Source organism: Amorphotheca resinae (genome assembly GCF_003019875.1).
Source record: "Amorphotheca resinae ATCC 22711 unplaced genomic scaffold M430scaffold_12, whole genome shotgun sequence".
Classification (NCBI taxonomy): Eukaryota; Fungi; Ascomycota; class Leotiomycetes; order Helotiales; family Amorphothecaceae; genus Amorphotheca; species Amorphotheca resinae.
The window spans coordinates 523,382-550,473 of NW_020194482.1; the positions used below are offsets into that span (position 1 = coordinate 523,382).

General features: G+C 50.4%; 13 protein-coding genes across 13 annotated transcripts; 6 read left to right on the top strand and 7 right to left on the bottom strand.

Moving 5' to 3' along the window:
* Positions 1 to 670: 670 nt before the first annotated feature.
* Positions 671 to 3,796, bottom strand: M430DRAFT_45212 (hypothetical protein). The gene has a single exon (XM_024867753.1). The coding sequence runs from the start codon at positions 3,712 to 3,714 to the stop codon at positions 1,171 to 1,173; it is 2,544 nt and encodes an 847-aa protein (XP_024717395.1). The 5' UTR covers positions 3,715 to 3,796; the 3' UTR covers positions 671 to 1,170.
* Positions 3,797 to 4,059: 263 nt separating this feature from the next.
* Positions 4,060 to 4,896, top strand: M430DRAFT_109133 (hypothetical protein; the record flags this gene model as incomplete). The annotated part of the gene is made up of 1 exon (XM_024861256.1): positions 4,060 to 4,896. One exon carries the CDS (start codon positions 4,060 to 4,062, stop codon positions 4,894 to 4,896), a length of 837 nt encoding a protein of 278 aa, XP_024717396.1.
* A 29-nt stretch (positions 4,897 to 4,925) lies between these two features.
* On the bottom strand, positions 4,926 to 5,584 carry M430DRAFT_182910 (hypothetical protein). Its single transcript, XM_024863836.1, has one exon. The coding sequence runs from the start codon at positions 5,403 to 5,405 to the stop codon at positions 4,956 to 4,958; it is 450 nt and encodes a 149-aa protein (XP_024717397.1). The 5' UTR covers positions 5,406 to 5,584; the 3' UTR covers positions 4,926 to 4,955.
* A 309-nt stretch (positions 5,585 to 5,893) lies between these two features.
* On the top strand, positions 5,894 to 7,229 carry M430DRAFT_37179 (hypothetical protein). The gene has a single exon (XM_024867073.1). The coding sequence runs from the start codon at positions 6,089 to 6,091 to the stop codon at positions 7,037 to 7,039; it is 951 nt and encodes a 316-aa protein (XP_024717398.1). The 5' UTR covers positions 5,894 to 6,088; the 3' UTR covers positions 7,040 to 7,229.
* Positions 7,140 to 9,418, bottom strand: M430DRAFT_37180 (hypothetical protein). Its single transcript, XM_024867074.1, has one exon. It carries the CDS (start codon positions 9,337 to 9,339, stop codon positions 7,423 to 7,425), a length of 1,917 nt encoding a protein of 638 aa, XP_024717399.1. The 5' UTR covers positions 9,340 to 9,418; the 3' UTR covers positions 7,140 to 7,422.
* A 192-nt stretch (positions 9,419 to 9,610) lies between these two features.
* On the top strand, positions 9,611 to 10,663 carry M430DRAFT_37181 (hypothetical protein). Its single transcript, XM_024867075.1, has 6 exons — positions 9,611 to 9,674; positions 9,749 to 9,874; positions 9,925 to 10,036; positions 10,090 to 10,188; positions 10,252 to 10,377; positions 10,437 to 10,663. The coding sequence occupies exons 1-6, from the start codon at positions 9,655 to 9,657 to the stop codon at positions 10,551 to 10,553; spliced, it is 600 nt and encodes a 199-aa protein (XP_024717400.1). The 5' UTR covers positions 9,611 to 9,654; the 3' UTR covers positions 10,554 to 10,663.
* Positions 10,664 to 10,726: 63 nt separating this feature from the next.
* Positions 10,727 to 12,205, top strand: M430DRAFT_128002 (hypothetical protein). Its single transcript, XM_024862047.1, has 5 exons — positions 10,727 to 10,840; positions 10,907 to 11,161; positions 11,216 to 11,265; positions 11,315 to 11,438; positions 11,490 to 12,205. Exons 2-5 carry the CDS (start codon positions 10,973 to 10,975, stop codon positions 12,174 to 12,176), a joined length of 1,050 nt encoding a protein of 349 aa, XP_024717401.1. The 5' UTR covers positions 10,727 to 10,840; positions 10,907 to 10,972; the 3' UTR covers positions 12,177 to 12,205.
* Positions 12,206 to 12,480: 275 nt separating this feature from the next.
* Positions 12,481 to 15,102, bottom strand: M430DRAFT_128003 (hypothetical protein). The gene is made up of 3 exons (XM_024862048.1): positions 14,851 to 15,102; positions 14,730 to 14,786; positions 12,481 to 14,633 (listed from the first exon to the last, which is right to left on the bottom strand). The coding sequence occupies exons 1-3, from the start codon at positions 14,971 to 14,973 to the stop codon at positions 12,618 to 12,620; spliced, it is 2,196 nt and encodes a 731-aa protein (XP_024717402.1). The 5' UTR covers positions 14,974 to 15,102; the 3' UTR covers positions 12,481 to 12,617.
* Positions 15,103 to 15,297: 195 nt separating this feature from the next.
* On the bottom strand, positions 15,298 to 18,514 carry M430DRAFT_69544 (hypothetical protein). Its single transcript, XM_024869437.1, has 7 exons — positions 17,989 to 18,514; positions 17,915 to 17,931; positions 17,782 to 17,854; positions 17,585 to 17,728; positions 16,632 to 17,531; positions 16,388 to 16,583; positions 15,298 to 16,335 (listed from the first exon to the last, which is right to left on the bottom strand). Exons 1-7 carry the CDS (start codon positions 18,040 to 18,042, stop codon positions 15,785 to 15,787), a joined length of 1,935 nt encoding a protein of 644 aa, XP_024717403.1. The 5' UTR covers positions 18,043 to 18,514; the 3' UTR covers positions 15,298 to 15,784.
* Positions 18,515 to 19,617: 1,103 nt separating this feature from the next.
* M430DRAFT_128011 (hypothetical protein) lies at positions 19,618 to 20,475 on the bottom strand (the record flags this gene model as incomplete). Its single annotated transcript, XM_024862049.1, has 3 exons — positions 19,618 to 20,170; positions 20,236 to 20,274; positions 20,322 to 20,475. Coding segments are annotated over 3 exons (343 nt in total), but the record flags the coding sequence as incomplete, so codon positions are not given.
* A 150-nt stretch (positions 20,476 to 20,625) lies between these two features.
* M430DRAFT_146708 (hypothetical protein) lies at positions 20,626 to 22,878 on the top strand. Its single transcript, XM_024863023.1, has 3 exons — positions 20,626 to 20,850; positions 20,900 to 20,947; positions 21,000 to 22,878. The coding sequence occupies exons 1-3, from the start codon at positions 20,748 to 20,750 to the stop codon at positions 22,613 to 22,615; spliced, it is 1,767 nt and encodes a 588-aa protein (XP_024717405.1). The 5' UTR covers positions 20,626 to 20,747; the 3' UTR covers positions 22,616 to 22,878.
* A 958-nt stretch (positions 22,879 to 23,836) lies between these two features.
* On the bottom strand, positions 23,837 to 24,838 carry M430DRAFT_109100 (hypothetical protein; the record flags this gene model as incomplete). Its single annotated transcript, XM_024861253.1, has 2 exons — positions 23,837 to 24,471; positions 24,529 to 24,838. 2 exons carry the CDS (start codon positions 24,836 to 24,838, stop codon positions 23,837 to 23,839), a joined length of 945 nt encoding a protein of 314 aa, XP_024717406.1.
* A 146-nt stretch (positions 24,839 to 24,984) lies between these two features.
* Positions 24,985 to 25,973, top strand: M430DRAFT_128020 (hypothetical protein). Its single transcript, XM_024862050.1, has 2 exons — positions 24,985 to 25,166; positions 25,223 to 25,973. The coding sequence occupies exons 1-2, from the start codon at positions 25,048 to 25,050 to the stop codon at positions 25,659 to 25,661; spliced, it is 558 nt and encodes a 185-aa protein (XP_024717407.1). The 5' UTR covers positions 24,985 to 25,047; the 3' UTR covers positions 25,662 to 25,973.
* The last annotated feature ends 1,119 nt before the right edge of the window (positions 25,974 to 27,092 follow it).

The window sequence follows — 27,092 nt, forward strand, 5'->3', positions numbered from 1 at the left end:
ACCCCCCCCCCCCCCCCCCCCCTTTTATTTTTGCCCCAATTTCCTCAAATACCTTATTCCATCCCCTCATCATGAAATCCTCTACCCTCACCCCCCTCCTCTCCCTCACTGTCCTCTCAATCTCCTTCTCGACCGCACAGTCCCTCTAATCCCATACCCCCCAACCTAAAAAGAAGTGCAAATCCCACGCCTGTCTCCAGCAAGGTAGAGGAAGTTCCGGAACCCCCTATTTTCGAGTTATTCCCCATAATAAGCATCAATCTCCTCGATGCAGCCATTTGCGTGAACTGCAGCTGTACCCGCGTTTCTGCTATTCTGTGCGTATTCTGTGATGAATGGCGGCATCAATGAGGATGGTGGTTTTGTTGAGTTGAGAGCCTCGGATTTGCCCCGTGCTTGTTGTTGTACTCTAGAAGCTGCGTTTTCTTTCCTTGGCTTACCGATATCTTCTCTCGATGTAGGATTACAGTATTGTATATTAAACTAGCTCTCTAATACACCTATTATACATTATGTATTCATGTTCAGTTCCTCTGACGAAAGTTGGAAACCAACTAATGCTAAGGAGGCTGAACCAAGAAGAGGTTGTGAAATATAGAAATGCAGATGTTCTTTTTTTTCGTATCTACTTTGGTAGGGGGGTTTCGTTGATTATAACGATGCTTTTATTTGAGGATCTTGTCTAATTCAACTATCTAATCGTTCATGGACTAGTAATCTCAATGGCTTTCAGTCTCCCTAGCACAGAGTGATACCGCATAGAAGGCGGGGATGATCCGTAAAGACTATGTAAGGTAGCCCCTGAGCACTGTATCATACCTACTCGATAGCTGACATACACAAAACGGAAGAGATGTTTAAAATCTAATCTACGCCATTATCCCAACCCCCGCAATCAAGTAATAAGAACCGGGTTCTTTGCTGTTATGCAAGTTCCGGAAGTGGTGTAAGGGGCTGGGCCAGTTCTAGAACATCATCATGGGAGCCACGTGGGTTGTTCTTCCAAACTCAGCATGGACTTGACTCGGTATAAGATTGCGTAGTATATACTACCAAGTTCTTCTTTCCAACACTTCCATCTTAAGAATATTCCTCATCTCCGACGCCAATCTGCCTCTAAAGCACGATATGCTTCAGCCATTCGTGTGCATCCAGAAGTGCGAGACTTGCCTAATGAGATATATACTGGAATACGGCCGACACTTCTTGCTCGCCACATTCTTGTCTCAACAACAAGTCTTGTATGGGTTTCAACCCCTCGTTGACAAAGTGATTCCAAGTGCTAGTATCGCCGTACATCATCGCGGGTGCCTTGATAAATTGCTTCCCATCCGGTTTGCAGCGCTTACACTTGAAAGTGTCATGCGTGTCACTCGTCGTATTACCATGGAACTGAAATAATTCCCGTAAACTATCGAGTGTAAAATGGCGCTCAACGTCTTCTGCCGAATCCACCACGCATGAGGAGAGAGATTGCTTGTGTGATTGTCGTTGGAAGATCTTTTCCTCGATGGTGCCGGTGGCAATAAAGCGGTACACGAAACAATCCTTCTTTTGCCCGTCTCGCCATACTCTTGCGAGAGCTTGTTGATCTGCTGCGGGGTTCCAGTCTGGGTCAAATAGTACCAATCTATTAGCACCAATGAGGTTCAGACCACATCCACCAGCTTTACTACTGAGGAGGAATATGAACTCTTCGCCATTGGGGTCGTTGAACTTGTCAACAAGCTTCTGGCGTTTCGTGACGTTCATTGTGCCGTCAAGTCGCAGAGAGCCGTAGCCCCGGTGTCGACAGAGCTTATCGAACATATCGAGGGTCTGGGTATAATTGCTGATTAGAACGATCTTGTCATTCGTGTCTTGACGGATCCGCGCAAGCATTCTATCAAGAACTCGCATCTTTCCCGAATACCAGGGCCTGATATCCCGGTCTCTACCTCGAGCTTCCTTCGGAACGTAGTCGTCTGGCCAGAGTTTCTCACATCCAGGCAAGTCGTCAGGAAGATTAAGTAAATCTGGATGGTTGCAAAGCTTTTTGAGCATGCCAATCGCTTTGAGGGGTTGACTACCTTTGCCTCGTAGTAAGGCTTTGATATCAGGACTAGTAATAAAGTAGTTATAGAGGTCGAGCTGAAAGGGAGCGAGATTACAAAATACGACATGTTCGTACTTGACCGGCAAGTACTTAGACAGAATGTCGTTGGTCCGTCTAATGATGAATTTGTTGACAATCTCCAGGAGCTCTTGGAGACATTGGTCTCCTCTCTCCCGATCCTTGTCGCTCCCAGCGGCGTCTCGACCCTTCAGAATTGGCAATTCAAACCTTTTGCGGAATTCCAGTCGCGTTCCAAGGAGGCCTGGGTTGGCAAAGCTTATAAGGGAGAAGTACTCGGATAAATCGTTCTGGATTGGTGTTCCAGACAGAATTACTCTCCTCGAGACGTTGAGACTGTTTAGTGCAGTGAAGGTTTGACTGTCACCGTTCTTCAGTCGATGACCTTCATCACACAACATAAGCCCAATTTGGGTATTCTTAAGCTCCTCGACATTCAGCCGTAGAGTTTCGTAGGAGACAATGATGACAGGTCGCGTGACAGCTCGCCCACTAGCGATTGCCCATTGACGGAGTTGCTGGGTAAGTTCTTCCTTACTAGCCTTGCCATCAATGGCGAAAGGCTGGATAGCATCAGGTCCAAGCCATTTCACCAATTCATTTGCCCAATTCCTGACCAAACTGGAAGGGCAGGCAATGATAGCCTTCTGGATTGTAGGTTTTCCAGCCTCCGGAGATTGTTTCAAGAGTGTCCACATAAGAGTAATGCATTGAAGGGTCTTCCCTAGACCCATCTCGTCGGCCATGATACAGCCATTGGCCTTCTCCTCGATCATTCCAGTGACGCATCTATACATGAATTTGACACCCTCAATCTGATGCGGTCTGAGGACCTTTGCAAGTCGAGGATCAATAACGACCGGAACTTTCGGTCGTTCTCCCTCCACTACCTTCTTGATTCCTAGAATTTCCGCTAGAGTTTTATGCACAAGCGGAGCATCAATCTTCGGAGGTTCGTCATCTTTCCTTGCCTCTTCAATGGTCCTCGGTTTCTCGTCTACAGTAGGATCGTAAAGAACAATCGCAAACTCTCCACTGGGATCATGTAATGGCTTCGCCACGAAAACTGCTCCTTGTCTCAAGCCCAACGTTGGTGGGGGTCGATTTGGGTTGTACGATGCGGAATCCTTGTTGATCAACGGTACGGCGAATCGCTTTCGAAACGTGGTTTCCTTGTCCTTGACTTGATAAACAGGGAATTTGTTAACATCTCTGTTCGCAAGCGCCAGTCGCTCCTCGTTCGTCCATGGCTTGTCTCCATCATCTTTATCCCCATCGGCTCCTCCATAATCAACCTTCCGCCGCTTTCGAGCAGGTTTATCTGAAGTTCGAGTAACTGTTGCTGAGCCGGGACACTTGAAAGGCTTGACTAGTCGATCGACTGATTGAGGTGTGCCGCCGTAAAGACGTTGCGATGGGTGAGGCCGCTGTGAAGAGGGTGTCCTCAGTATCGGTGTGTTCTCCTTGTCATCGCTCAAAGTTATCTTGAAAGGCTTCTTCAGCCGGTCGGCCGTCTGAGGTGTGCCTCCAAGACACCCAAGCCGCTTCTTTCCGGCGTTGGGCGTGGTCGTGGAAGCTTCGTCAGGCGGAGTAATCATCATGGTTGCAGATCAACCTTGAATGTATCAAATCATGGTTCCCGTGCTGCTCAGGAGCAGTTTGGATCAATCCCGCGAGTGTAATGGTTGAGGCGTTGCGCGAGGAAGGGTGCGATGCATGTCAACACTCCAGGACGCGACGCGACTGAACGTCGCCTTCCCTGAACGTCCTCACGTGACCAATATAGGCAGCCAAGCTCCACCTCTGAGGACTTGTCTTATAGACAATTCTTTCTTTCTTTCTTGGTTCCTCGGCCGTTGATCTTCGATTAGCTGCCTGGCTCCCACGAAGCGCACGGAACGAAACCCTTTTTTCCTTTCAAACGGTTCTGTGCTCTGCGCGGAACGATGAGCCTCTACGATTTTCAGCCTTGGTACCCAAGGGGAGTTCGCTCCTTTATCGCCGCCGGCGCGAATCACTATGTTGCTACCTTCGACGAGACGACCGTCCTTAAGTTTCCTGTTGCGCCGCGAGAAGAGCGAACAGATTACCCGGCTGAAGTGCAAAGATTTCGGAGTAGTGTTAGAGCAGCAGCCGTGAAAGGCTTAGAAGTCGAAAAGCAGATCCTCCGAGTATTGGGAAAGCATCCTAGGATAATTCAGCTCAAAGGGAAGCATGAGGACGGCCTCTTGCTTGAGTATCTACCAAACGGATCTATCGAGCGCTATCTTCGAAGCAACGCTCCCTACACGACAGTGGTTCAGAGGTTGAAATGGGGACAACAAATTGCAGAGGGTCTAGCTTATATTCACGAAAAGAATATCCTTCATTGCGATGTGAGCGTCGGCAATCTCCTGCTCGATACAGATCTATCTATCAAACTTTGCGATTTCCAGGGCAGATATCTACACACTAGCGGAAACGTCATCCTGGACGGAGGAGCAGCTGAAAGTGTCAAGTCCTCAATGCCACGTCCAAATCGAAACTACCAGGACCGTAAGACTGACCTATTCGCATTTGGCACAGCCCTTTACTTCATATTGACCGATGAACTGCCCTTTCCCGAGCTCGATGTAGATGACGAAGATGAAATTCGGCTACGATTCGCGAGGCAAGACTTTCCTCCTCTGGAGAAGCTCCCAGGCGGAGACGTTATACGCAATTGTTGGACTGGAGTCTACGACGACGCCTCTAAAGCGATGGTTGACTTGCAGAGGTGGATAGATCTGTTATTTCTGCCATAGAATACTTGTCTGCAGTCTGTTTGAAGACCTTGCTCTGTACCTTAGAGGAGACTTGCTGATTACGCCAAAAGGCGACGAAGACTAACTCTACTTACAGCAACAGGTGCCTCATAGTAATACTTTTTCGGGCTCCTCGTTAAAAGTTGACGATTTCTGGTAAGATAGGTGAGTAGACCTGAGCAGACTTGACCAGGCCTGAGCAGCCCTAAGGTAGATAAGCAAAGGCGGCGTGGGGTCACATGGGACAGAGGGTTGGGAGGTGTCGAGATTCCGGTCAAGAAACTGGTAGTTCCAGACCAGCCCGGTGTCAACCAGGCGGTTCGCCTGCTCCAGTCCAGCAACGCTAATAAGGAGAGGAGCAACCGTTCTCTTATCCTTGGATGTCTTGAGTGTCTCCTTTGACCAGTGAAGGCCCGTGATGGTACAGTGGTTCTAGCTAGGTAGTCGTACCGTATTTTAGCTATACAGATCAGAAACAAACCTCTAAACCGTACTAGAACCGTATACATATCTCACTTGTTATCCACCTCAGACTGGCTGGCTGATCCCCGCGATATTAATACAGTACGCCGTGCCCTCTAGACTCATCTCCTTGAGTTCCCCTTCTAACTGGCCCATCCTCTCGTATCCTAGCTAGGATCTCCTCTTGATTCAATCCCCGAGGGACTGACTTGCGAACTCTGGAGCTGTCGACTTCCCGACGAGCCACTAAACTGTGGTGAAAAGTCCATGTTCGTCCATCTCGTACGGCGTAGCCTCAAGTGCTGCGACTGAATGGTGAGAGTATTCTAATGTCACGGGTTGACACTACGATACTCAAGTGAATGTCGGTCAAGGGCGTTGGCGAAGGCTCCTCGAGGCGATGAATCGATGATGTCCTTTACAGGGATGCATTTAGGATCATGCATTTGCTCTGTTGACCATAGCCGAGCGCCCGCCCCGCCCCGCCCCTCCCCCAGAAGACGTCTTATCTGCACTCGCCAGGGCGGTTGCATTCGATTCCAAGCCCAGAGCGCCGAGTTCCAAAAGATCAGACGAGACCATCCTGGCCCCCTCATTTCCCGTGGATGCGGATTCATTCCCAAAGCAGCAATTGAACCTTTTGCCAGGCTCTGAAAACAGACATTAGCCTTGTGAAGCGGCGCAGAAGACCATGATCGCGCGATAAGCCCGCACTGCAGCTCCCTCCAACATGTCTGCCGATTTCTGGGCCGGCTACTTCAGTGGAATAGCCGGGCTGCTCATTGGCAACCCTCTAGATGTGATCAAAGTGCGTCTCCAAGCCGGCGGAGCCTCATCGAAGAGTCCTACCACTCCCAGTGTTCCCGCCCCGGGAACCTACCGGTTCTCCAGCGCTCGAGCCCTGGTCCGTGGGACCGCCGCGCCGATTCTCTCATCTGGCGCTCTCAACTCTATCCTTTTCGTAAGCTATAACCGCAGTACGGACTTTCTGAAGACGGGAGGCGCGGATGCTCAGGCTGGTCTTTGGACCACCTGGATTGCGGGCGCTGTTGGGGGGCTCGCAACTTGGGTCGTGAGCACCCCGACTGAGATCGTTAAATGCCGGACCCAGGTCTCGCCCTCGGCTGCCTCTGCTTCCAACAGCTGGACGATTGCGAAAGAGATCTTGCGGACCGAGGGTATCAGGGGTTTGTATTTTGGAGGCGTGGTCACGGCTTTGAGGGATAGTATTGGGTATGGGTTTTATTTCTGGTCCTACGAGCTCAGCTCGCGCTTCCTGGCCTCGAGAATGAAGGATCGGGGCATGGATTCAGCTGGCCAGGAAGCGGCCAAGGTTTTGCTTTGTGGGGGCTTGGCTGGCATTGCTACCTGGGTTAGTGTCTTCCCTTTAGATGTCATCAAGACTAGGGTCCAGACGCAGGTTCTTCAGCCTGGTAGCAGTTCTCCTTTACTTGGGACGGGCGTTTCGGTAGATGGGACGGAGCATAGGAGACTTGGTGCTATAGAGATCGCGAGGAATGCCTATAAGAAGGAAGGCTTGGGTGTGTTCTTCAGAGGGCTGACCATTTGCAGCGTCAGGGCGTTCATTGTGAACGCTGCGCAATTCGCTGTTTATGAGTGGATTATGCGAGAGTTGAGTCCAAAGAAAGGTTTATCGACCCCCGCAGATGTGATTTTATAGTAGTAAAAGGAGGAAATACATTACCAGCTAAAGATTCCTACCAGTGCCGCTTGGTGAGCTCACGCCGCACGAAGCTGCCGTGAAGAATAAAGTCGGATCTTCAAACCCTCAAGAATACAGTATATATATCAATCCACAGTGGGAAACAGTTCGAACTCACTATGTAAATAATTCCAATCGATCTTCGAACCACTTTGTGTCTTCCGCATTTGGTCTCGCTAACCCCCCCTTTCAACCGAACCAAGAGAAGCCCGCTTCCCCCAAAAGTAAATGGTCAAGGATCCGCATGACCATTATATCTACTCAAAAATACAATATTTTAATCAATTTAAGTCTCTATATTAAACGCCGACCGTATGTCACCATATTCCCATCTCCCAGTTCTACCATCCAAACTTCTCAATGGCTACATTGACATCTCTTCCACGCCACACCAATTTCGAACAGGCATTCCTGACGGAGCGTGACATGCTATCTGGTCCACATGCCACAACCCCGATCTTCTTTCCTTTTCCGTAGTCTTTCACTAAATCATCGATCATACTATCCAGGTCCGGCCGTCCGACCTCCTCCGTCGCCTCGGGGGTGATAACCTCTACGCCGTTGTTTTCCGCGTCTGACAGTGCATCCCGGCCCACCCATAAAATATGGGAGCTCTTATGGACTACCCAAATCAAGACGATCTTCTGACTACGTAGTGCGGAGATTGGCGCAATTTCCGTATCGTTGGACCGGGTGATGTCTAGGAGATGGTGTATGAAAGGCCATGCTACGGTAATGCCGCTGCCGCCGGCTACGAGAATTGCGAGCTCGGAGTCTTCCAACATGGTTCGTGAGTGAGAACTGCCGTACGGGCCATCGAGTCGTACTGTGAGCCTCTCCTGGTTGCGGGCCTGCTCAATGAGGTCCAATGAAAAACCGTCTCGGGCTCTGATGAGGAGGTCCAGTTGTGCTTGGTCAGTTGATAATGTAGGTGCAGCTGAGGCAATTGTGAACGGATGAGCTTGGATAATGTGTTTGCGGGCCAGAGAAGGCACGCTTAGGAAGACGTGATCACTGGCCTGCCAACCATATCTGATGGATCTTCCGACCAGCTGAGAGAATTTGCTGCTGGGCAACTTGAGAATCTCAGTGGACAGCTTGACAGTTTCATCATCTTCCATGACACTGGCGACTGCTTCAACCGTGGTGCTCTTGACACCGATACGGTATACTAATCGATCGATGAGAAAGATAGCCATAGCAATACCAACGTAGACCCTGCTTCCTCGGTGGTGAAAAAACACAAGAGTCAAGCCAGCAGCCTGTAGAGCTACATGCAAGCCCAAGAATATCTCGTACCACTTTTGACGGAAGCTGGACAGGGACGTTGTGTATAATATCTGGTACGCAGTGAGTGCTGTAAGACCAAGCATTACAACTCTATTTGTAAGAAATTCTCCCACTGTGATTCCATCAGGGCCAAGTAGCGTGTACCAGACACCGAACATGCCTAATCCATGAAGAGAAGCTTCCATGAATAGGAGTTCGCCCAGCCGACGGTGGAATATGTTCAAAAATTCGTAGGAGTAGCCTGTTAAAAACTTTAGCGGCTGGTTTTTTGCACCTATAATATATAAAAGTGGGAGATTGGCCACAAAGACGAGAGCGCATCGATCGGCCAATACGAATAACTCAGGTATCGTGAGATTTAGGTGGAAAAGAGTGTAAAATATGTTGAGGGCAATGAAAGCCAAGAGGACAATCGACGTTCCGTTGGACGGTAATGTCTTGTTAAAGAGAGGGATCGGTGGCGGTTGGTACATCAAGAATGCCTTGAAGTATCGAATAATCGACCTGCGATGATGCGACGTTTGGAGTGTGGTGTCATGTTGTAGAAGAGGAGTGTCTTCGTCCGCATCCTTTACCTGAGGGCTCATTACACCTTCTAGTGTACTGCTCCCAGAGGAGGAAGCTTCCTCAATATCCCGATTGACTGCCGTAACACTTGGGGAAGTTGTCTTGGCCGCGTCGCCATCGTATGCGCCGTCGGCATCCAGAGGTTGTAGCCGCGGGACTCGTGCTCTCCTTCTTTGAGCTGCTTTCCGAGTCCAATGTACTGCGGAAACAATAGTTATAACCCCAAGAATAACGATATGATACGTCAGGATCAATCGTCTAGAATATAAGACTCCTTCCACCAACTTCCGGAATCGAGGATCTCGTTGCTGTGGCGGACCAGGTCCATCATCGACCGGGGTTGTAAATATTGATGCTTCGAGTGCGAATCGGAGGCCGTCTCGAAGCCATTCAGATTCCATAGCCGCGGCGCCCGCGACGGTGCCGCACAGTAACGCAGATCAAGAAATCACACTTTTGATGCCTGATGTTGTGTGATGGATGATGGATAGGTATGTAGAGTAACAGTAAGTAATGCCGGAAGGTATTGAGCAGCCGCGCCAGCCGGATGCCGTCGTCCTCCGTGCATTTGAGGCTTGAGAGAATTGGGCAAGGCGGCGGGAAGAAGCGAGCTCTAGCGCTTCATAGGGGAACTCTGTTTCTGGATATTTTTGACATTTAATCACACTGTGGCACGACTGCTTCACGGTCTGGGGAAGCTTCTTGCCGCACTCAACATGGCGGACAAAGAGTCCAAGTAAGTATCTTATGCTTTGCACATATGACTCTATAGAGTCTCTATCATTCGTGGAGAGCTAACGAGCGCTACAGGAAAGATGTCGCCCCCACCAATCCGCGAGGCATCCCATATGCGCCATTCGTCGACAAAGTCGAAGACTATGTTTCCTCCCGGGCGGATGTTGAGACGACTTTGAAGAGTTTTCAAGAGATGATATCGTACGTTTCTGCCACTCGATCATATGAAGATGGGCTCATGGGGTGGCTAGGAAATATCAGTTTATGGAGGCAAACATGCAACGGCGGGCAGCAGGTCTGAAAGAGAAGATGCCGGATATTCAAAAGACTCTGGAGACTGTCCAATTCTTGAAGACAAGAAAAGTATGTTGGATGCCAACATCGCAAGGGTTTCCCAGTTGACGAGTGTTCTGCAGCCTGGCTCCGACCCAATAGAAGCCACATTTGAGCTCAACGACACATTATATGCCAAGGCACATATACCGCCTACAGAAGAGGTCTATCTATGGCTGGGGGTATGTTATGTTATATGGAGGCTCTGAAGCCAGGTGGGGAAAGGTTGCTGACGTTAATTGCAGGCTAACGTCATGTTGTCATATCCGATTGATGAGGCCGAAGAGCTCCTTGCCTCGAAGCTAGCGGCAGCAAAACAAAATTTGGCAAATTGCGAAGAAGATCATGATTTCTTGAGAGAGCAGATTACGGTAAGAAACGGCAGGATGGCTGGGATACCCAGAGCGCAGACCGACTGACGAGTAATTAGACTATGGAAGTAGCGACGGCACGAGTGTATAACTGGGATGTCACTATGAAGCGGAAAGAGAAGCAGGAGCAGGAAGCGCTTGAAGAGAAAGGGAAGAATGGACCCCCTAATGGCTAAGAGTCGACATAATGCATAAAAGAAAAGAAAGATTGTCTTAAAAAGCCGTTACGCAAGACGGACCAACACCGCAACCCTAACCCAGAAAAACATGCGCCGTGCGAAGTGAGAAACTGAGTAGAGGCTGTGCGGTCTTTTTGTCTTATAACCTATATATATATAATATCAAGTGTAGAATAATCCTGATCCTCCAGGCGGTGGCAGTGACCTCTCGAGGACCCCTGGCTTGACGTCCTGAAATCCCTAGGAAATAAGAGCTCGCTAAATTGCCAGCCAGAAACACTAAGGTAGGTCGTCATTCTGCCCCTCAGAGGCCCTGGGGGTTGAGCGAGCGTATTCTTACTTACCTCCTGAGCTCCCTTCGACACCAGAATTGCAATTCCTCGAAGACCTAGGCAACTCCTGCTCTCCCTCTCACAATGGCTGCAGAAAACCCCCATATGGCCCTGGATCCCAAGTACGATCACTACGACTTCCCAACCACTGCCCCACGGAATCAAAGTGGCCACCCTGGACACACGACCCCAGAGCAGGATGCCCAGGTTTTCCAGTTGCGATCGAAGCTCGAGCAGGCCGGCTACACCGAGAGACTCGATACTCTGACACTGGTATGCATGCGTCGCCCTGTCCTCCGCCGTCTGAGGCCTGACTTAGTATTTTAGCTGCGCTTTCTACGCGCCCGCAAGTTCGATGTGGCCGCTGCAGAGAAGATGTACGTTGGCTCGCCCCCTCCCCAGCTTTGCACTTGCTGAGACAGACAGGTTTGTGGACTGCGAGAAGTGGCGCAAAGAGTTCAACCTTGACTATCTCGTCCGACATTTCGACTACACCGAGAAGCAGCAGGTCTTCCAATACTATCCCCAATACTACCACAAGACAGACAAAGTGCGGATGCCTCCACACCGCTCCAGGGTCCAAGTGCTGATAAGAAATTAGGATGGCCGACCAGTCTACATTGAGCAGCTGGGCAATATCGACTTGGCCGCCATGTACAAGATTACAACCTCCGAGCGAATGCTGCAAAACCTGGCTGTCGAGTACGAGAAGCTGGCTGATCCCCGACTCCCAGCCTGCTCACGAAAGGCCGGCTCGTTGCTCGAGACCTGCTGCACGATCATGGACCTGAAGGGCGTGGGTCTCAGCAAGGTCTCCTCCGTCTACTCATACGTCAAGCAAGCGTCCGCCATCTCCCAAAACTACTACCCCGAGCGCCTTGGCCGCCTGTACCTGATCAACGCCCCCTGGGGATTCTCGACCGTGTTCAACGTTGTCAAGGGCTGGCTGGACCCCATCACCGTGGAGAAGATCCACGTCCTCGGTTCTGGATATCAGAAGGACCTCCTGAGCCAGGTCCCAGCGGAGAACCTGCCCAAGATCTTCGGCGGCACCTGCGAATGCCCCGGCGGCTGCGCCCTGAGCGACGAGGGTCCTTGGACCGATCCTACCTGGGCCCGACCTCCAAAATGGGCCCAGGAGCCTGCTGATGACCAGAAGAACGTCATTGATAACACGGCTACCAACCCCGGCACGATTCCCGATGCAGGCGGGAAGGCTGGCGAGGGCGCGGCCGTCGATGCCCAAGCTGCTGCGGACGAGATCAAGCCGGTTCCGGCTCCTCAGTAGATGTTGTTAATGCGTGGTTTTTGTAGTGCAGCGTTGTTAAGAGTGTTGCGGGGGCGTGGAGTCGGAAAACATGGGGAGTGAGTGAGTGTAGCTTTTATGCAGCAGACAGAAGAAAAGAGGTTGAGATGGGAGAGCAGTGGCTAGGTTAGACTCTACCTAGGCATCGGAATGGATTTAACATATTGCATGGGGCGGTTTGTGTTCTTCAACAGCTACCGCCTTTGATGATGGGGATTTGGGTTATAGAATACAAATCAGAGAGGCATTCACCTTCTACATTGCTTATCTACTCATCTCTGAGCGTCTGTATGTACCTACGGTATGATTAATACCTTGATTCTGAAATCCGGTGAAAGGCTTTTGTTTTCTTTTACACTTTGCCGATATATATCTCTGCACAAGGCAAATGTACCTAATTAACAAAAAAGATACTTAAGATACTTAATCACTATCCTCATCCTCATCACTACTGCTCTCAGCCTCTGCTTCTTCAAGCCAATCAATAAAGACCTTCGTCTTCTCCCTGACCCGCTTCATCTCCTTATCCTCCTGCTCGCCCAACGCCTCCGCGTCCTGCCACCACTTCAGGTACGCCTCTTCTTCCAGGACCTCCATCTGGTACAGTCTCTGGCTCATCGCGGCCAGGATCACGGCCCCGCTCGCCCGGTGCGCGAGATCCTTCTGCAGACAGATGATGAAATCCACCTGGTCGTCCTCGCTCCCATCCGTGCCGATGGCCACTTCTTTCAGGAACTTCTCCGCGCCCGCGAGGCCGAGCGCTTGGGCGGCGGCTTTCGACGCCTCCATCTTCTCGCTCTCGACGAGCTGCGAGATGCGCTTGGTGAAGGCGGTCGCGATGGCGCGCCGGATCTGGTGGTCCGAGGCGTTGTTGGACAGCCGGAGACCCATGAACTCGAGCTTCGCCGCGTCGATGTCGCCGCCCTCTTTGAGCGCGTCGTAGAGCCCGGCGACGGCATCGTGGTGGAATGTTTCGTTCGACGATTCTAGGTCGCCGTCCTCTGAGATTGAGCCTGTGAAGCTGGTGGTGCGGGATCGGGGCTCTCCAATCGACGCAGCGCTGATTTCTGAGGAGAAGGTGGAGATGGACTCGCTGGAGATGTTGAGATGGGCGGTAGAGTAGACGAGGTTGGTGTGGAAAACAGAGGCTTCGTCGTCGGATTCTTCATCGTCTTGGAATTCGTAGCCCTCGCCTCCTTCTCCCACAACTTCTGTCTGTGAGGGAACTACCTTGGTCTCTCCTTCGGCCCCTTCCGGTTTCCTCTTAGCTCTTGTGACTCGGAGACCAGACTTGACCACCTTATTATCTGCTATTCGCACACCAAATGAGAGCAAGGCTCCAGATTGAATCGTACAGTTTCTGCCAACTACCGCCTCACTGGCAATGATAGCTCTGTCGACCGTTGATCCATCGGCAACAACTACATCGTCCCAGATAAACGCATTCTTGATAGTGACGTTCTTCCCGATCTGGCATCTCCTCCCGATGATACTGTTAGTTACCACGGAAGCATCCCCGATACTAGTATCCTTTCCCAAAACAGTATTCTTTCCTGCCTTGCATGTCCTTGCCAATGCCACGCCATTCTCTTTAAATAGACCCCCTCTCTCAAACTTGTAGCTTTGACCGACGACGAGGTTGCTGTCTGGGACAAGAGGATACGTCCATCTTCCTAGGACATCTTTACTGATGGCCTCGTACGACTGAAGATTAGCAACGCGAGCCGCATAATGGTCTTCCACAATCTCTGTGTGGATCGTCTTGCCATTTAACTCGTAGTCCTTTAGAACGCCGTGCAAGAAATGCCGCCGGGGTACTTCATAATCGAAAGATTCAGCCCACAAAGCCAGCACGTCAGGAGTGCAAATGTCAATGCCGCAGTCAATCAGGTCCGTCCGGATTTCCATCTCAGGATGTGTGGATATCAGCTCTGGGTCAATATTGACGTATTTGTTCGCCTGTAATGGATGCATCTCCTCGTAATGCAAACATCGGTTCTTGGTGGGGTCAACCACGAAAACAGGTGTGATACCCTGTGATTTCGTTCGGTGTGGACCCAACCCTCCAGATCTTAAAATCATAGTCATTATAGCATTCTTGTCTGCGATTCTCCTCGCTCGGTGCGCAGCAAGCGCAGCATCAATAGGAAGGTTCGAGACGAGATCTCCGTGAACAAGAAGGAAGTCTCCAGAGATCAGGTCGCGGGCATCGAGATCCCGTAGCGCATCTCCGACTGAGCGGGCAGTTGTCTTGATTATTTCGAGGCTGTTGAAAGGCGATGCGGGAGAGGTGAGGGGATACCATTTTGAGGCTTGGATGTAGCGTTCGACTTCTGCGGTGTGCGCTCCACAGTAGATGTATACGTCTGCCACGCCGGACATGGCGAGGAATTCGAGGGTGTATTCGATGAGGGGAGTGTTGGCTAACGGGAGGAGACACTGTAGAGCATATCAGCCAGGCTACTTAACCATCTCTCCAGTAATCTCATAGCTCGCAGCAACCACCGATGCCAGGTAATAAATCGGCGCACTTACTCTCGGTGCCTCCAGCGTAAAAGGGTTGAATCTCGTCTCAAAAGAATCCGCGAGCAGCTTCAAGGAGTCAGTAATTCCCCAGCTTTGGCCGTATAAACTCTGCAGTGCTAGGAAATCATACCACTGCCTGCAAGGACTCTTCTCTTTCATCCTCGACCTTCTTTCCCCCACCGGCAGCTTTCTTGCCCTTTGCAGCCGCCTTCCCCCCACCAGCGCCCTTCGAAGACTTCTGCGCGTGTGACATGATCACTCCTCAATCCTCAAATCCACCTTTTCAGAGCCAATTTCAAGTCGCGCGTTCGCTGCCCAGCCCGTGGAATTTGGGGTGGATCAGGTCTGGATTTCTTGGGTGACGGGAGGTGCGTTGAGGTTGGATTGACTCAGGGCGAATGAAGTTTCTTTCCGGGGTGTGGCTTGACGAGCTAGGATTGCTCCCGCGCAAGGCTGAATATCAGCCCGCTCCAGGCGGTTCTGAGGTCTACGAGAGCCTGGACTTCAAAAACTCGGCACACACGTCCAGGGTGCCAGATCTGCGTTACTTTATCACAACGTCGTTCGACTCTTGCCGCTCCGTTCAATCTCCAGTGTTCTATTTGAAGGCTGCTTATCAAGGTCCTATGGGGGAACGTAGCCATTGTCAAATCTCTGTCATTGAACTACATGGGAGGATCATGGAGGACTGCTCTCCCCTCGAAATTTAAGTCGTAATGTGGTATTTAAATCAATCTACAACGCACTCGACTGCTAGCTCTATTCCCAAGAGCGCCAGAACCGCCAGAGTCGATAGATCAATATCACGCGGTTCTCAAAGTAGCCCCCCAGCCATCTGCCTCAGACGCCGCCGAGGAACTTCAAGTTGAATGCCCACCTGCGCCGATGGGTCAATATGGATCTCCGATCCAAATCCAATCCAAATCCAAATACAGTCATCAAGCATTGATCATTGATCATCCGAAAGGGGCCGACTTTATGGCGGGCCATGCAGAATATATACAAAACTAGACCCCACGCATATATGGTGTCGATAAGGAGCATACAACTTCAGGATTTGCATGTCATTGGGTGAAGTTGCCTTGAGGTGGTGGTGGTGGTGGTGGTGGCGGATACATCCTCTGTCGTTTCTCCGGATGTTCATCTGGTCCACTCGTTCCAGCCATTTCGGTCATTTGCCTTCGGTGTGGTTGGCCTCTTGGCCCTGCCATAGCTGCCGGGTTTTGACCCGCAAACACCGGTTGCGGGTGAGCATGTGTGCCGCGCGTTATTCCGTACGGACCGGTATCTCTCATAGGTTGCTGCATATAACTTGCCGGGGAGCTCCCGACAAGGGGTGATGGCCCCGGTAGCTGGTTGGGCGACTGCCATGTCGTCGCCGGAGCTGGTGACTTTCCGGGAGACGTCTCATCTTTGATTGATTGGGCTGCGGATAGTTGGGTCATATTCAAGCCCAATGGGGTGTGGGATTGACTCGACGTGACGAATCCACTGGGGTGTGCCATTTGCGCAGGATTTGGGAATTGCGCCGTCTTCTTAAATTGTGCGAGATGCTTCTCAAGGGAGCGCAACATGCCCTCCTTGGTAAATGGTTTCGGTAAGACGTCGTTCATACCTGCTACCCGTTAGAAGATCGTGCGGGAAAAAAGGTCCCAAGTTGACCTTACCATATCGGAAATACATGTCGATATCATCAGCCCGAATATTGGAAGTCATGGCAATAATTGGGATGTTTGGCCGGATTTCTCGTATACAGACGGTGGCAGAGACTCCATCAAGATGAGGCATAATGATATCCATAAGAATAAGATCAAAATGATTGGCAGCATTATTGATCTTGTTCACCGCTTCAAGTCCATCACGCTTCATGTCATTAGCAACATCTTCATAGCAGGAATTATTAGAACTTACAGCAGTCTCCACGCCGCACTCAAAGGCTTGCAGAAACTTAGATCCTATGCGTGCGCAGACCTTATCATCTTCAACGAGTAATATTCGAGGCTTGGTCATTCCCCACACCGAATCAATGTTGCCCTTCTTTCGGCTGGCCGAAGCACTCCCCTCAGGGATCATTTCCGGCATAGGTTCCACTTGGAGCATTCCGTTCGGAGGTAAAGCATAGGGGATGTTGTGAATATGTTCGCTGTTGATCGGATCAATACCATTCGTGTGCCCCACGGGGTACACCATATTATCAAGGTCATTCCCAGCCTGATAACCAATATGAGCGCTGGGCGTCTCAGAGTGGGATGCTATGGTGGGACCACATTGATCATTCGGGGGAGTCGAATAGTCATGGCGTAGGTGGTAGTCATGGGTCATCTGTTCGAGCTCCTTGTTTGGTAAACTCTCGGCGGAAAATTCAGCGAGCAGCTCCGATGCTTGCTGCAATGGAGATGCCGGATGGTCATCGGCGGGATCATTCGACAAAGGATCTCCTACGCCCATCCCAGACCCGTTAGCAGCAAATGGCGCCCTTATTCGATTATTCCGTCTCTGGGCGTCGACGCCGTGTAAGAAACCGATAACCCTATGCATGACCCCATCGTGATTCTTGATAAACTTCTGTAATTGAACAACCTGCTGTAGTAAGACCATGTGCCCTTGAGCAAGATCTTGGTATCTTTCCGATAGCTGTTGTAATTGCTGCTGTGTAGCCATCAACTGGCTGTTGACGAGGTCCATTTGCTGAGCTGGGAATTGGTCCTCCGAATTCTGGGCTGACTTCCGTGGTGCTGGAGCTTTCCGCCTGATGTTATCTAAGGAATCCTTCTTATTTGCCTGGAACTCTGGATGCTTGAATTCCCATGCCTGATCGCAAGTTAGCCCTCGATACACTGGATGGCGATCGGATGCGCACTAACATTAGGGCCATATGGAGATGGAGTATTGTCTTCGTTGTTCTGTCTGACCTTGTGGAAGTCATACTTGTTCAACTGTCGGACGAAGCTAGCAAAATTGCTATGCTTGAAGTGTTTGGGGAGGATCAGCTTGGTGAATTTCTCGTTCTGCATCTGATGTTACTATATTGCGGGCAGGATGTGCTGAGGCTATTGCATACTTCCAGAACAACAAAGCTCTCTCCCCCCTCTCCCCATCTTACGATGGATTCATACGACGGGTCTTCCAACATCCTATAGACGAGGTGTGTTAGCCATCAAGGCGCCTTTGCCGCTCGAAGGTTCTCAGCTCACTTGTATAATTTGCGGACCTGCGCGCGAGTTAGCTATGCGGACAAGAGGTCTCGGCGACGTGGAGGGGAACTCACAAAGTCGCTGGAATTATTGGCCGCTTGGCCTCCCGCATCCCCGCCTTTGTCCATGATGTGCTATCGACAGTTGCCAGCCAACGGGGATATATCCAATTACTGCCCTCCTGGGTTGGAACGGTCGCCTGGCGGGAGGAGGTGGTCGAGGAAAGGCGCACGTCGAGGACACTGGGGTGGGGGGGGGGTGTTGGACGATAGGGACGAGAAAGGGCTTTCGCGATGTGAAGGGTCAGGCCGCGATCGAGATGTTCAAGCCTTGCGAGCGGGCCTCACGAACCGATGGAGGACAGCCGTCTGCGCGTGCGGACGTCTATCAGGGAATCTATCGTACGTCGACGGCATCAAACACAACGTAGATCATCGACGAGCAAGCACCTAGACATGGCGCGAGGAAAGCAAGAAGGAAGAAAGAAACACACGGCTTGGGACAAGGAAGAGCTGAGCGAGTGACATTGCAAAGCCGTGGGGAGGCAGGCCTTGACTACGGAGTATGTGGAGGTTGAGGCCGGGCGTGGGCCAATAAGACAGGGGACGATGGAGGAGACGCTGGTGAAGGGGAAAGCCGAGCAGCCTTTGCCACTGCAGCGGCTGTTGCGGCCACGGCGGGGGTGCGCGTAGAGAGCGCGCGCGGCAGAATGGCAGAATGGGGAATGGGATGGGGGCCCGGCAGGGGGCAGCCACACGGCAGAGCGTGCCTGTTTCGGGCCACGGGAGACGAGGGCGGTGAGCCGCGGGGGGAGGGCCCCGTCGCAGCCAGCAGGGGTCTGCGTATATCCGGCCCTAGACCCACCCCTCCGGCGCGCTCTGAGACTTGGACTTTCGAGGTTTGAAGTAATCCAAGCGAACAGCCCGTATGGCAACTCGCCCTGCATCAGGCATGGATCGTCCTGCCTGTTTATCAAATCATCAGCCGTGTCCCAAAACGCCCGGCTTATTCGATTTCCCGTGACTTCACTTGTTTCGAGGATATTAAGGCATCTCCACCCGCGCCGCTGCTCCAGTCGGCAGGATTGACGCGCTTGGAGTCTCCTGAAATATATATACAGCTCAACCCGCTGCCCATAGTGCCCTGTCGATGCAATCATTGCAAAGGAGCCTGGAGACCAAGGGCCCTGCAATGACGCAGCCAAATCGTGACCGGTGGAGCCCTTGCTTTTAGTCCTTTATTAGAGACTTTTAGGAATTTTCAGCGCCACACGGGGGAGGACCTACTCAGCCTACTACTGTAACTGTGCTCCGTAGCTTCAACTTCCAAGGCATCGAGGGTGGGGCCTACAGATATATCCTTGTGTAATATCTTGCCCCAAGGTATCCCCCTCCCACACTTGTCCGACCCTGCCCGGGATCGATGCGCTCTTCTTTCAAGAATCAAGTCAAGGCTGGAGATCGTGCCCTGCTACCCCGTACCTCGAAATCGAGAAGTCTAGATGCCACAGAGGGAGAGGTCTAGACCGAGAGCAGAAAATAGAAGTCCACCATTCCCTTTCCTCTTAGCGGGCTGTGGCGGCTGAGGATACGTCCTAATGATATACGGAGCAGCCTACCTATGGCATAGGCGGCATCCGGACGATTACTTGCCTTGTTCACATTGGTTCTTCCGTTCTGCCTCTAGCAGAAAGTTTGTTTGATAGGCGATCCATCACCAATTGCTGCATACAGAAGACGCCTCGGGACATACTACACAGTAGTAGTCGTCGAAATCTCGTGTAGTGGTGGCAAACGGGTCGGACATGACCAGAGACGGATTGAATGACCGACCAGAATCCGATTAAGAGAAAGAAATAAGTAACAGAAATAGAACCGGAATGAATGGCGGAATGAATGGAATACACCCCTTCGCCTGAGCCGTTTACATCATATCAGCAAGAAACTGAATCGTGTAGGTTGTCCAATGGCTAAACACTCCATTCCATAAACCCCAATATGTCTGTCTCCCTTCGAATCCTGAGGGGTGTAGCAATTATGGTACGTTTGGTGGAAGCCTCTCGCTACCTAGCATCCAGTTAAGGCATCTTAGATCCAAGCACTCTTGTCAATCAATCGCAGTCTGTAATTGGGCTCTGATCTTTGAGATGCAGCTTTGTTCATCCTCTCTTATATCAATCCCAGAGATAGCTATCGTCTTGTCTCGTGACTTCAGGCCCCGAATGACCTCGATATCAGACTTCGGACAATTCAGAACCTGGGCTGTGTATGAGTAACCGTTTTTGTCTCGGTCCTACAAATAGGAAAAATCTCGAGCCTTACACTGCTGAATACTTCCCTCACAGCCTTGTTAGCCTCGCCCTGCAAAGATGTCAGCCGTGGAATTATGTCACATCGTGTGAACTTGCCTCACGGGCTCGTGCAGACACACAGACTTCGATCACCGTATCAGAGACTGAAGTTATTCCTTCGCGCTGCTTGCTCGCGCCTGGCTTGACGTGACATTGTAAATGGACATGTGCCCGAGCAGACTTGGTAGACGAGGCTACAAGGCGGATGGCTGGAAGTGAAGACATTGATGTTAGAAAGAGGTCTGTAGGAACCTCGGCCCTGTGCTGTAGAGTCCCACCTTGGTATAGCGCGGTTTTGTCGAGGACGCAGCGGCGACCTCGAGGCTGGCGAAATTCCCAAGCCATGGTTCGTCGCGGAGGACTGGAAATAAATTCCTGATCAACAACATCTAACATCGCAACAACATCCAAAATTCCACTCGTTCCAACAGGGTGCCTTCATTATTGAGAAAGGCGGGTGTCTTGGGCGCTGTGTACCGTTCCATGATGGCAAACTCGAAGAATGGCCTTCCGAATGGTACTTCAGCGACCCAGTACACATTGACTGCGCTGAATCGCTGGTCTGTTGCAAACAGGCAGCTCCCACGTAAGGCTATTAATATAATCTTTGGATATCATGAACTGACGGGATACAGCCGTTGAAAAAATCAAAGCACTTCATGTCTATGATTTCGATAACACTCGTAAGGAACCTTGCCACTGAGGACTTCTGCGCCTGCTAACTCTGGCTCGCAGTCTTCAACAGTCCCTTGCCCAATCCAAAGCTATGGAACGGCCCATCGATTGGCTTTCTACAGACCCAAGATACGTTTGCAACGGGCGGATGGTGGCACGACGCGAGAATACTTGCAGCGACAGGAGAGGGTATTGAGAAGGAAGAAGCTCGAGGCTGGGAAGGATGGTGGAATGAACGAATCGTTGAACTCATCCAACTAAGCATGCAGCAAAAAGATGCTCTTACTGTCCTCCTGACTGGACGTTCGGAAACTAACTTTGCGGACCTGGTCAAGAGAATGGTCCGTAGTAAAGGACTCGAGTTTGATATGATTTCCCTGAAGCCGGCAGCAGGCCCGAACAATCAACGATTCACGAGTACCATGAATTTCAAACAGGTCTTTTTAGAAAGTTTGATGGAAACGTACAAAGCGGCGGAGGAAATTCGAGTCTATGAAGACAGGGTCAACCACGTCAAAAATTTCAGAATTTTCTTCACAGACTACAACAAGCGTCAAAATGGCGTTGGAGGAACACCAACTCGTGGACCTATCACCGCTGAGGTAATCCAAGTGGCTGACGGAGCGATGATGCTTGATCCTATTCAAGAAACTGCGGAGGTACAGCGGATCATCAATGATCATAATGCCGCTATCAGCAAGGGCAAAAGCGGAAGACGCCTAATGATCAAGAAGACCGTTTTCTATACCGGATATTTAATCAACAACACTGACACTCAGAAGTTGCTTACCCTAGCTCAGCTTCCACCAAACATGCCGGATACGGAGATGAAGTTTCTTGCCAACAATGTTCTTATCACCCCCCGTCCTTGTCCAAATAGCATTTTGGAGAAGGTGGGTGGAATGGGTAGCAAGACAACCTGGGAAGTTACGGGCACGGCAGTTTTTGAGAATAAGATCTGGGCTGCCCAGGTGCGACCCGTCCCGGAAACCAAGAAATACTATACCGAGAATCCAGTTCCCATCGTGGTGCTCGCCCTTCGCAAAGGTGCTCGGCCCATCGATGCAGGTAAGATTCAGAACTGGCAACCCGTCCCACCAGAGAAGCAATTCGTTTTTGAGACTACTGTTGGCGAGAAAGTCCTGCTTCGGATAGAAGAGGAGGATCCCCAAGAGAATGAGTATGAAAGTCTTTTCCCGAACAAGTCATTCAAGCGTAAGCACGCACAAGATGACGAGAGCTCCAACAATAGGCAATCCAGCGGCTCACACGCCTATGGGCAAGGCCAAGGCGGCCGCGGTGGTAACCAGCAACAGAACTACGGTGGTGGGCGGGGCGGGAGGGGTAATTACCGAGGCAGCGGCTCACAACGTGGGAATCGTGGGGGACGCGGCAATGGAGGTGGTGGTAGGGGTAGGGGACGAGGTGGGGGATTTAACTACCGATCACTGGACGACGTCGGTGAGAAACCTGCCTACAATTCCGCACCTCCAAACTACAATGTTGCCGTGGCATACGAAGATTTCCCGCCATTGCAGAAGCAGTATCAGACACCTCAACAACTGGTCCAACAGCAGTTCGAACAATATCAACAATACCAGCAACAACTTCAGGGGAAGAATGGTAATGGAGGGGGCAAGCAGGGAGGTGGAACCGGAGAGTTGCCTTACTTCTAAGCCCTCGAGACTTCTGTATCATGAACGGCCGTGTCTGCTCAGTATTTGCACATATCTGGACATGCTGTACATTGCTATGCATTAATGGTGTTGGAGTGTCATCTTTATATCCCAGGTCGCTTGTTAGCATTGCTTGCGAAGAAAAAGGCGTCTAGGGCACCCCTTTTCCATAGGGATATGATTCTGTACATCAAATTCAAAGTTCTATCAAAGTCGGGCTAGCTGCCAGTGCCAGTACCACCATGATATCCATCTCCCTGCCGAGGCGATAGCTCCTTTAACCAGGTTGCTACAGCAGCTCAGGTTCCCGGTAGTATAGGCACCTAGTTGCGAACGCCGGGACCTGATTCTCATTCAGCCGTTCCAACAATATCACGAGTCTTCAATTCCGACATTCATTCTATGAACGGGAGAAGCCTCAACAATAATTCCAGTATCTACCTATAGAAGGAGTGAAGCCGAAAATCGTAGCTTCTATATACGTGAAGACGTATCAAGACCGGGCTGTTACTTATCATGGAGGTGTTTGGGAGAGGTGATGGCGATATGTACCTTAGCTTGGGTGCTGTTTCTATAGCCTCGATACGGTAAAATATCATGATTTAATGAGGTATAAAGCTACCTACCTAGATACTACTACCTTTGTAGACTGAGACGCGGGCGGTTCTTGATTCTGATAGAAAAAAGGGGAAGTCTTTGCGTTGGGGGGGGGGTCTCGCAATATACAAGGTATGTATATATATGTATAAGGAAATAGAAAATAGACCTCCTTTTCAGATCATGAGTTTGTAAGTTAATGAATGTGAATGGCTTCCATTTCAGTGTTTATTCATCAAGATGTCTTGCTATGACTTATAACTACGTCTTAACTGACAAAAAGGGGGGAGTTTCCCCTTAAGAACTAGAAAGGTGTTCTCGTGGGAACTTATGTTTGAGGGCCTCTCATGGAGATTGTTGATTGCTCTGCTCCGGATCATCGATTACCTTACCTAATGATAGGATTTGGGAAGATGCCCACTATGCAACTATGAATTATTTGATTATCATCAGGATGGTTTTTGTATATCAATGGTGCTATCTACACTTTGAGAGTCACTTTCTTCTTTTTAGGAATTTGACGGCTGGTCAGCGAATGGTATCTGTATTCAAGGTGCTAGACTCCATATACTAATCAATTATCTACTTAAACATTTTATCGTGCCGAACAGTGGCTGAACAGTCCTAGCGATGTTGTCTTATATATTTCATAATAGCAGATTCCACTCCTTCAGGGCTCGGCCTCTCAGCACAGACATCTGGCTCAAAGCCAAAGTCCTTTCTCAGATGGTCCCTGGTGGTAGGTCCAATGGCGGCAATATACGTATTTCTTTCGCCCTTGAGTTGGTCCGCTGGCTTGGCTTTGCCTGTGTCTGGGTCTAGCATGTTCAACGAACGTAGCATGGCTTCACAGCCCGTCGGCGAGAACACGACGACCCATCTGGAGGTTCTGTTCTCGGTCTTCTGCAGCTTTAGTTTGAATTCTTCCTCGAATGATTTCATAACTCCGGTCTTGTAGACCACGACCTCGTCAACCGGTATCTGTGTGCCGTAGGGTAATCCTGGATCCATCAGACGCCTGGGGATGGTATCACGCCTCTGCTCGCCAACTGGGAATAGTAACGGAGGCCTCTCATTTAAGTGTCCATACCACTCCGAATAATGCTCCATGATGTACTCTGCCAATGCTTCCCCATTGCCCGTCTCAGCGCCAAAGACCTGGAGAGATGGCAGTTGCGGAATCGACCGTACAGCGTTAAGAGTAGCAGGCCCCACGACATATATAGGAATTTCTTCTAGAAGTGGCCAAGTACCGTCACCTGCAGGGATATTATCAGATAGTGCTGCCTTCAAAGTGTCAATGTGATCTTGCGTACCGTCTCCAATCTCGGCCATGTCGGACATCACTTTCGCAAATGCCTCCACGGATCGTTGGGATGTGAAAACCATGCCACCATGCGTTGCGAGTTCATGTTTTCCAATCTTGTCTCCTCGTAGCAACTTCCGTATAACCTTCAACCCCTTCTCTTGGAGCGTGTGCTCCAGGACGGGAATGAAACTCGGCTCGAAGCGGATTCCATCTTTCAGCGTGGAGAAGCGCTCTGCGTAAGTATCATTGGGGACTGATTTGGTCTTCAATAGTAATATTGGGACTTTCCCTTCCGGTCCGCTGTCTGTGTTGCTCATTATCGTGATGTTATGTCGGGTAACGAGGGGTTGGTGAGGAAAGCCAAGACATGACAAGGCTGGGCGTATTGTACTGGGATGCGCCGGTATGTTCCGGCGCATTACAAAGCTGGGCGTGGATGAGTTCCTGTACTTTCAACCCATAAGTCTCGCGGCTTTTTTTTTTCGTGGACAGTCAATTACTCCTAATTGTACGAATTCACGAGAAGATGGCCGACGATACTCGAGAAAATGACACAAACAGCACTGCTGGTCCCAGCCCAGAGACTACCGCGGCGCCCCCCAAAAAGTTCCCAAAAGGCGTCGTCCTAGGCAAAGATGGGAAACCGTGAGCTCCCCTCTACCCACCCAAGCTCTGGAAAATAACTCTGACATATCCCGAAGCTGCCGATCCTGTACCTCCTTCGCTGACTGGGCGTCCCAGACCAAGAAGACCGTAAAAGGCGGCACTGCCAACCCGACCGCCACCGCAGGGCCGCCATCCGACTGCCCTCCGGATGTCGAGCAGCTGGGACGGTCCTCCTGGACCCTTCTCCACTCTATAGCCGCGACATATCCCGTCTCCCCGACGCCCACGGAACAAAACCAAGCGAGGCAATTCATGGGATTGTTTTCGAAACTATACCCGTGTTGGGTCTGTGCGGAAGACTTCCAGGAGTTCATGACGAGGAGTCAGGTTAGGGTAGAGAGTAGAGAGGAATTTGGACAGTGGATGTGTGAGGCACATAATGAGGTGAACAAGAAGCTTGGAAAGAAGGAGTTCGACTGTTCGAAGTGGGAGGAGAGATGGAGGACCGGCTGGAAGGACGGTAGGTGTGGATAGGATCGGGTTAAGATGGGTATGATCTGTATGAATACTGTACGAGTGTATGCCGGATATGTGTTGCATAGCCTTGCGAACATCTAGGGCCGGCGTTAGAGAGGTTGGGCCGGTTGATTCAACTCACAAGAATCTTATTCCACTCAATTTTTTTGTTCATTGAAGCTGAAGTCAGCACATCTGCTTGCAAGAATGTTTCTTTGAGTATTTCTCCTACATCTTTCAGCGACAAAGAGTCCTTCCATACTTCCATCCTAGAAGCCCAACTAGGTCAAGTTCCAACGATCAGGGAATCCACAATACATATAGACGCAGACTTATCTGCTTGTCCTCGAGATGCTGGATTGAGTTGATGGCAATTCTTTTCCTCCGTTATATTTCTTGCAAGCAATGCTTCAGTTCAATGAAATCTAACCTATTACCGTAGGATTATGGGGATAGATTGAAGCTGGTACTAGGTAAACGACATGTTGCTAGACCTACTACTTGTTTAAAAGAAATGTGACGAAGTAGAGAGTCTCCGGCGGCAGACTCTGAGCGGTCGAAATACCTAAAAAGAGGACAAGAATGGCTCAAGGGCTATGAGGCCTTGCGATTTAGCCTAGCGGAAAAGAGAGAGCGCTGGAGATGAAAAGAGGGGAGAGGAGATAATGATTATCGGCAAGACCCTCTTGGTGAAGAACACCCCGATACGAGAGAGACTGCATGGAATCTGATAGGTGTATCGGAACAGCTGCAAAGCACGACGATGCGATAACAGACATTGCAGACTGGCATTTTTCTCAACCTTGCGTATATCCGGAGAGATATGGAAAACTGAAGGATCGCTCTAATGATCGCCGCCGAAATTCTTCAGAGTGACATGCATGCATTCCAATTGAGCAAGAAAGAGAAAAGAAACGGATTTACATGAAAGAAGCCTTCAGATAGGAGAAATGACGGGCCTTTGCACAATGTCACAACATGATATATATGAATAGGTGTCTATTGCCTAAGTTTATAAAGCAGTACTACTGCAAAGCTCAATTGCTATTCATATCTCAGCAATTGGCAGGCATGTTTCTCATGTTAAAAACGAGTATACCCGCCATTTAGCACACTAGAACATAGAACTTGGAACTGACAATTCAAGTAGCTACCTTGTGTTGCTGCTATCTGTAATATGACACTCTAGTCCTACTCACAGAACAGGTTTCGACAAGTGATACTCATCGCCCGCCTTGTAAAGGAGGCCGCAAATGCTCTATTGACTAGTAGTCCAGCCTCACCATCGATCAGCCTTGTAGCCTTGTAGCCTTGCAGGGGTTATTTATCCACAACCAATCACTTCCGACGATGGAATTCAGACATCCAAGCCCCAGACGCTGGCCACTGTCGCACCACCAAACCACCAAACCTCCAAACCCTTCAGCTGCTTATCTGTTCAACTCCTTC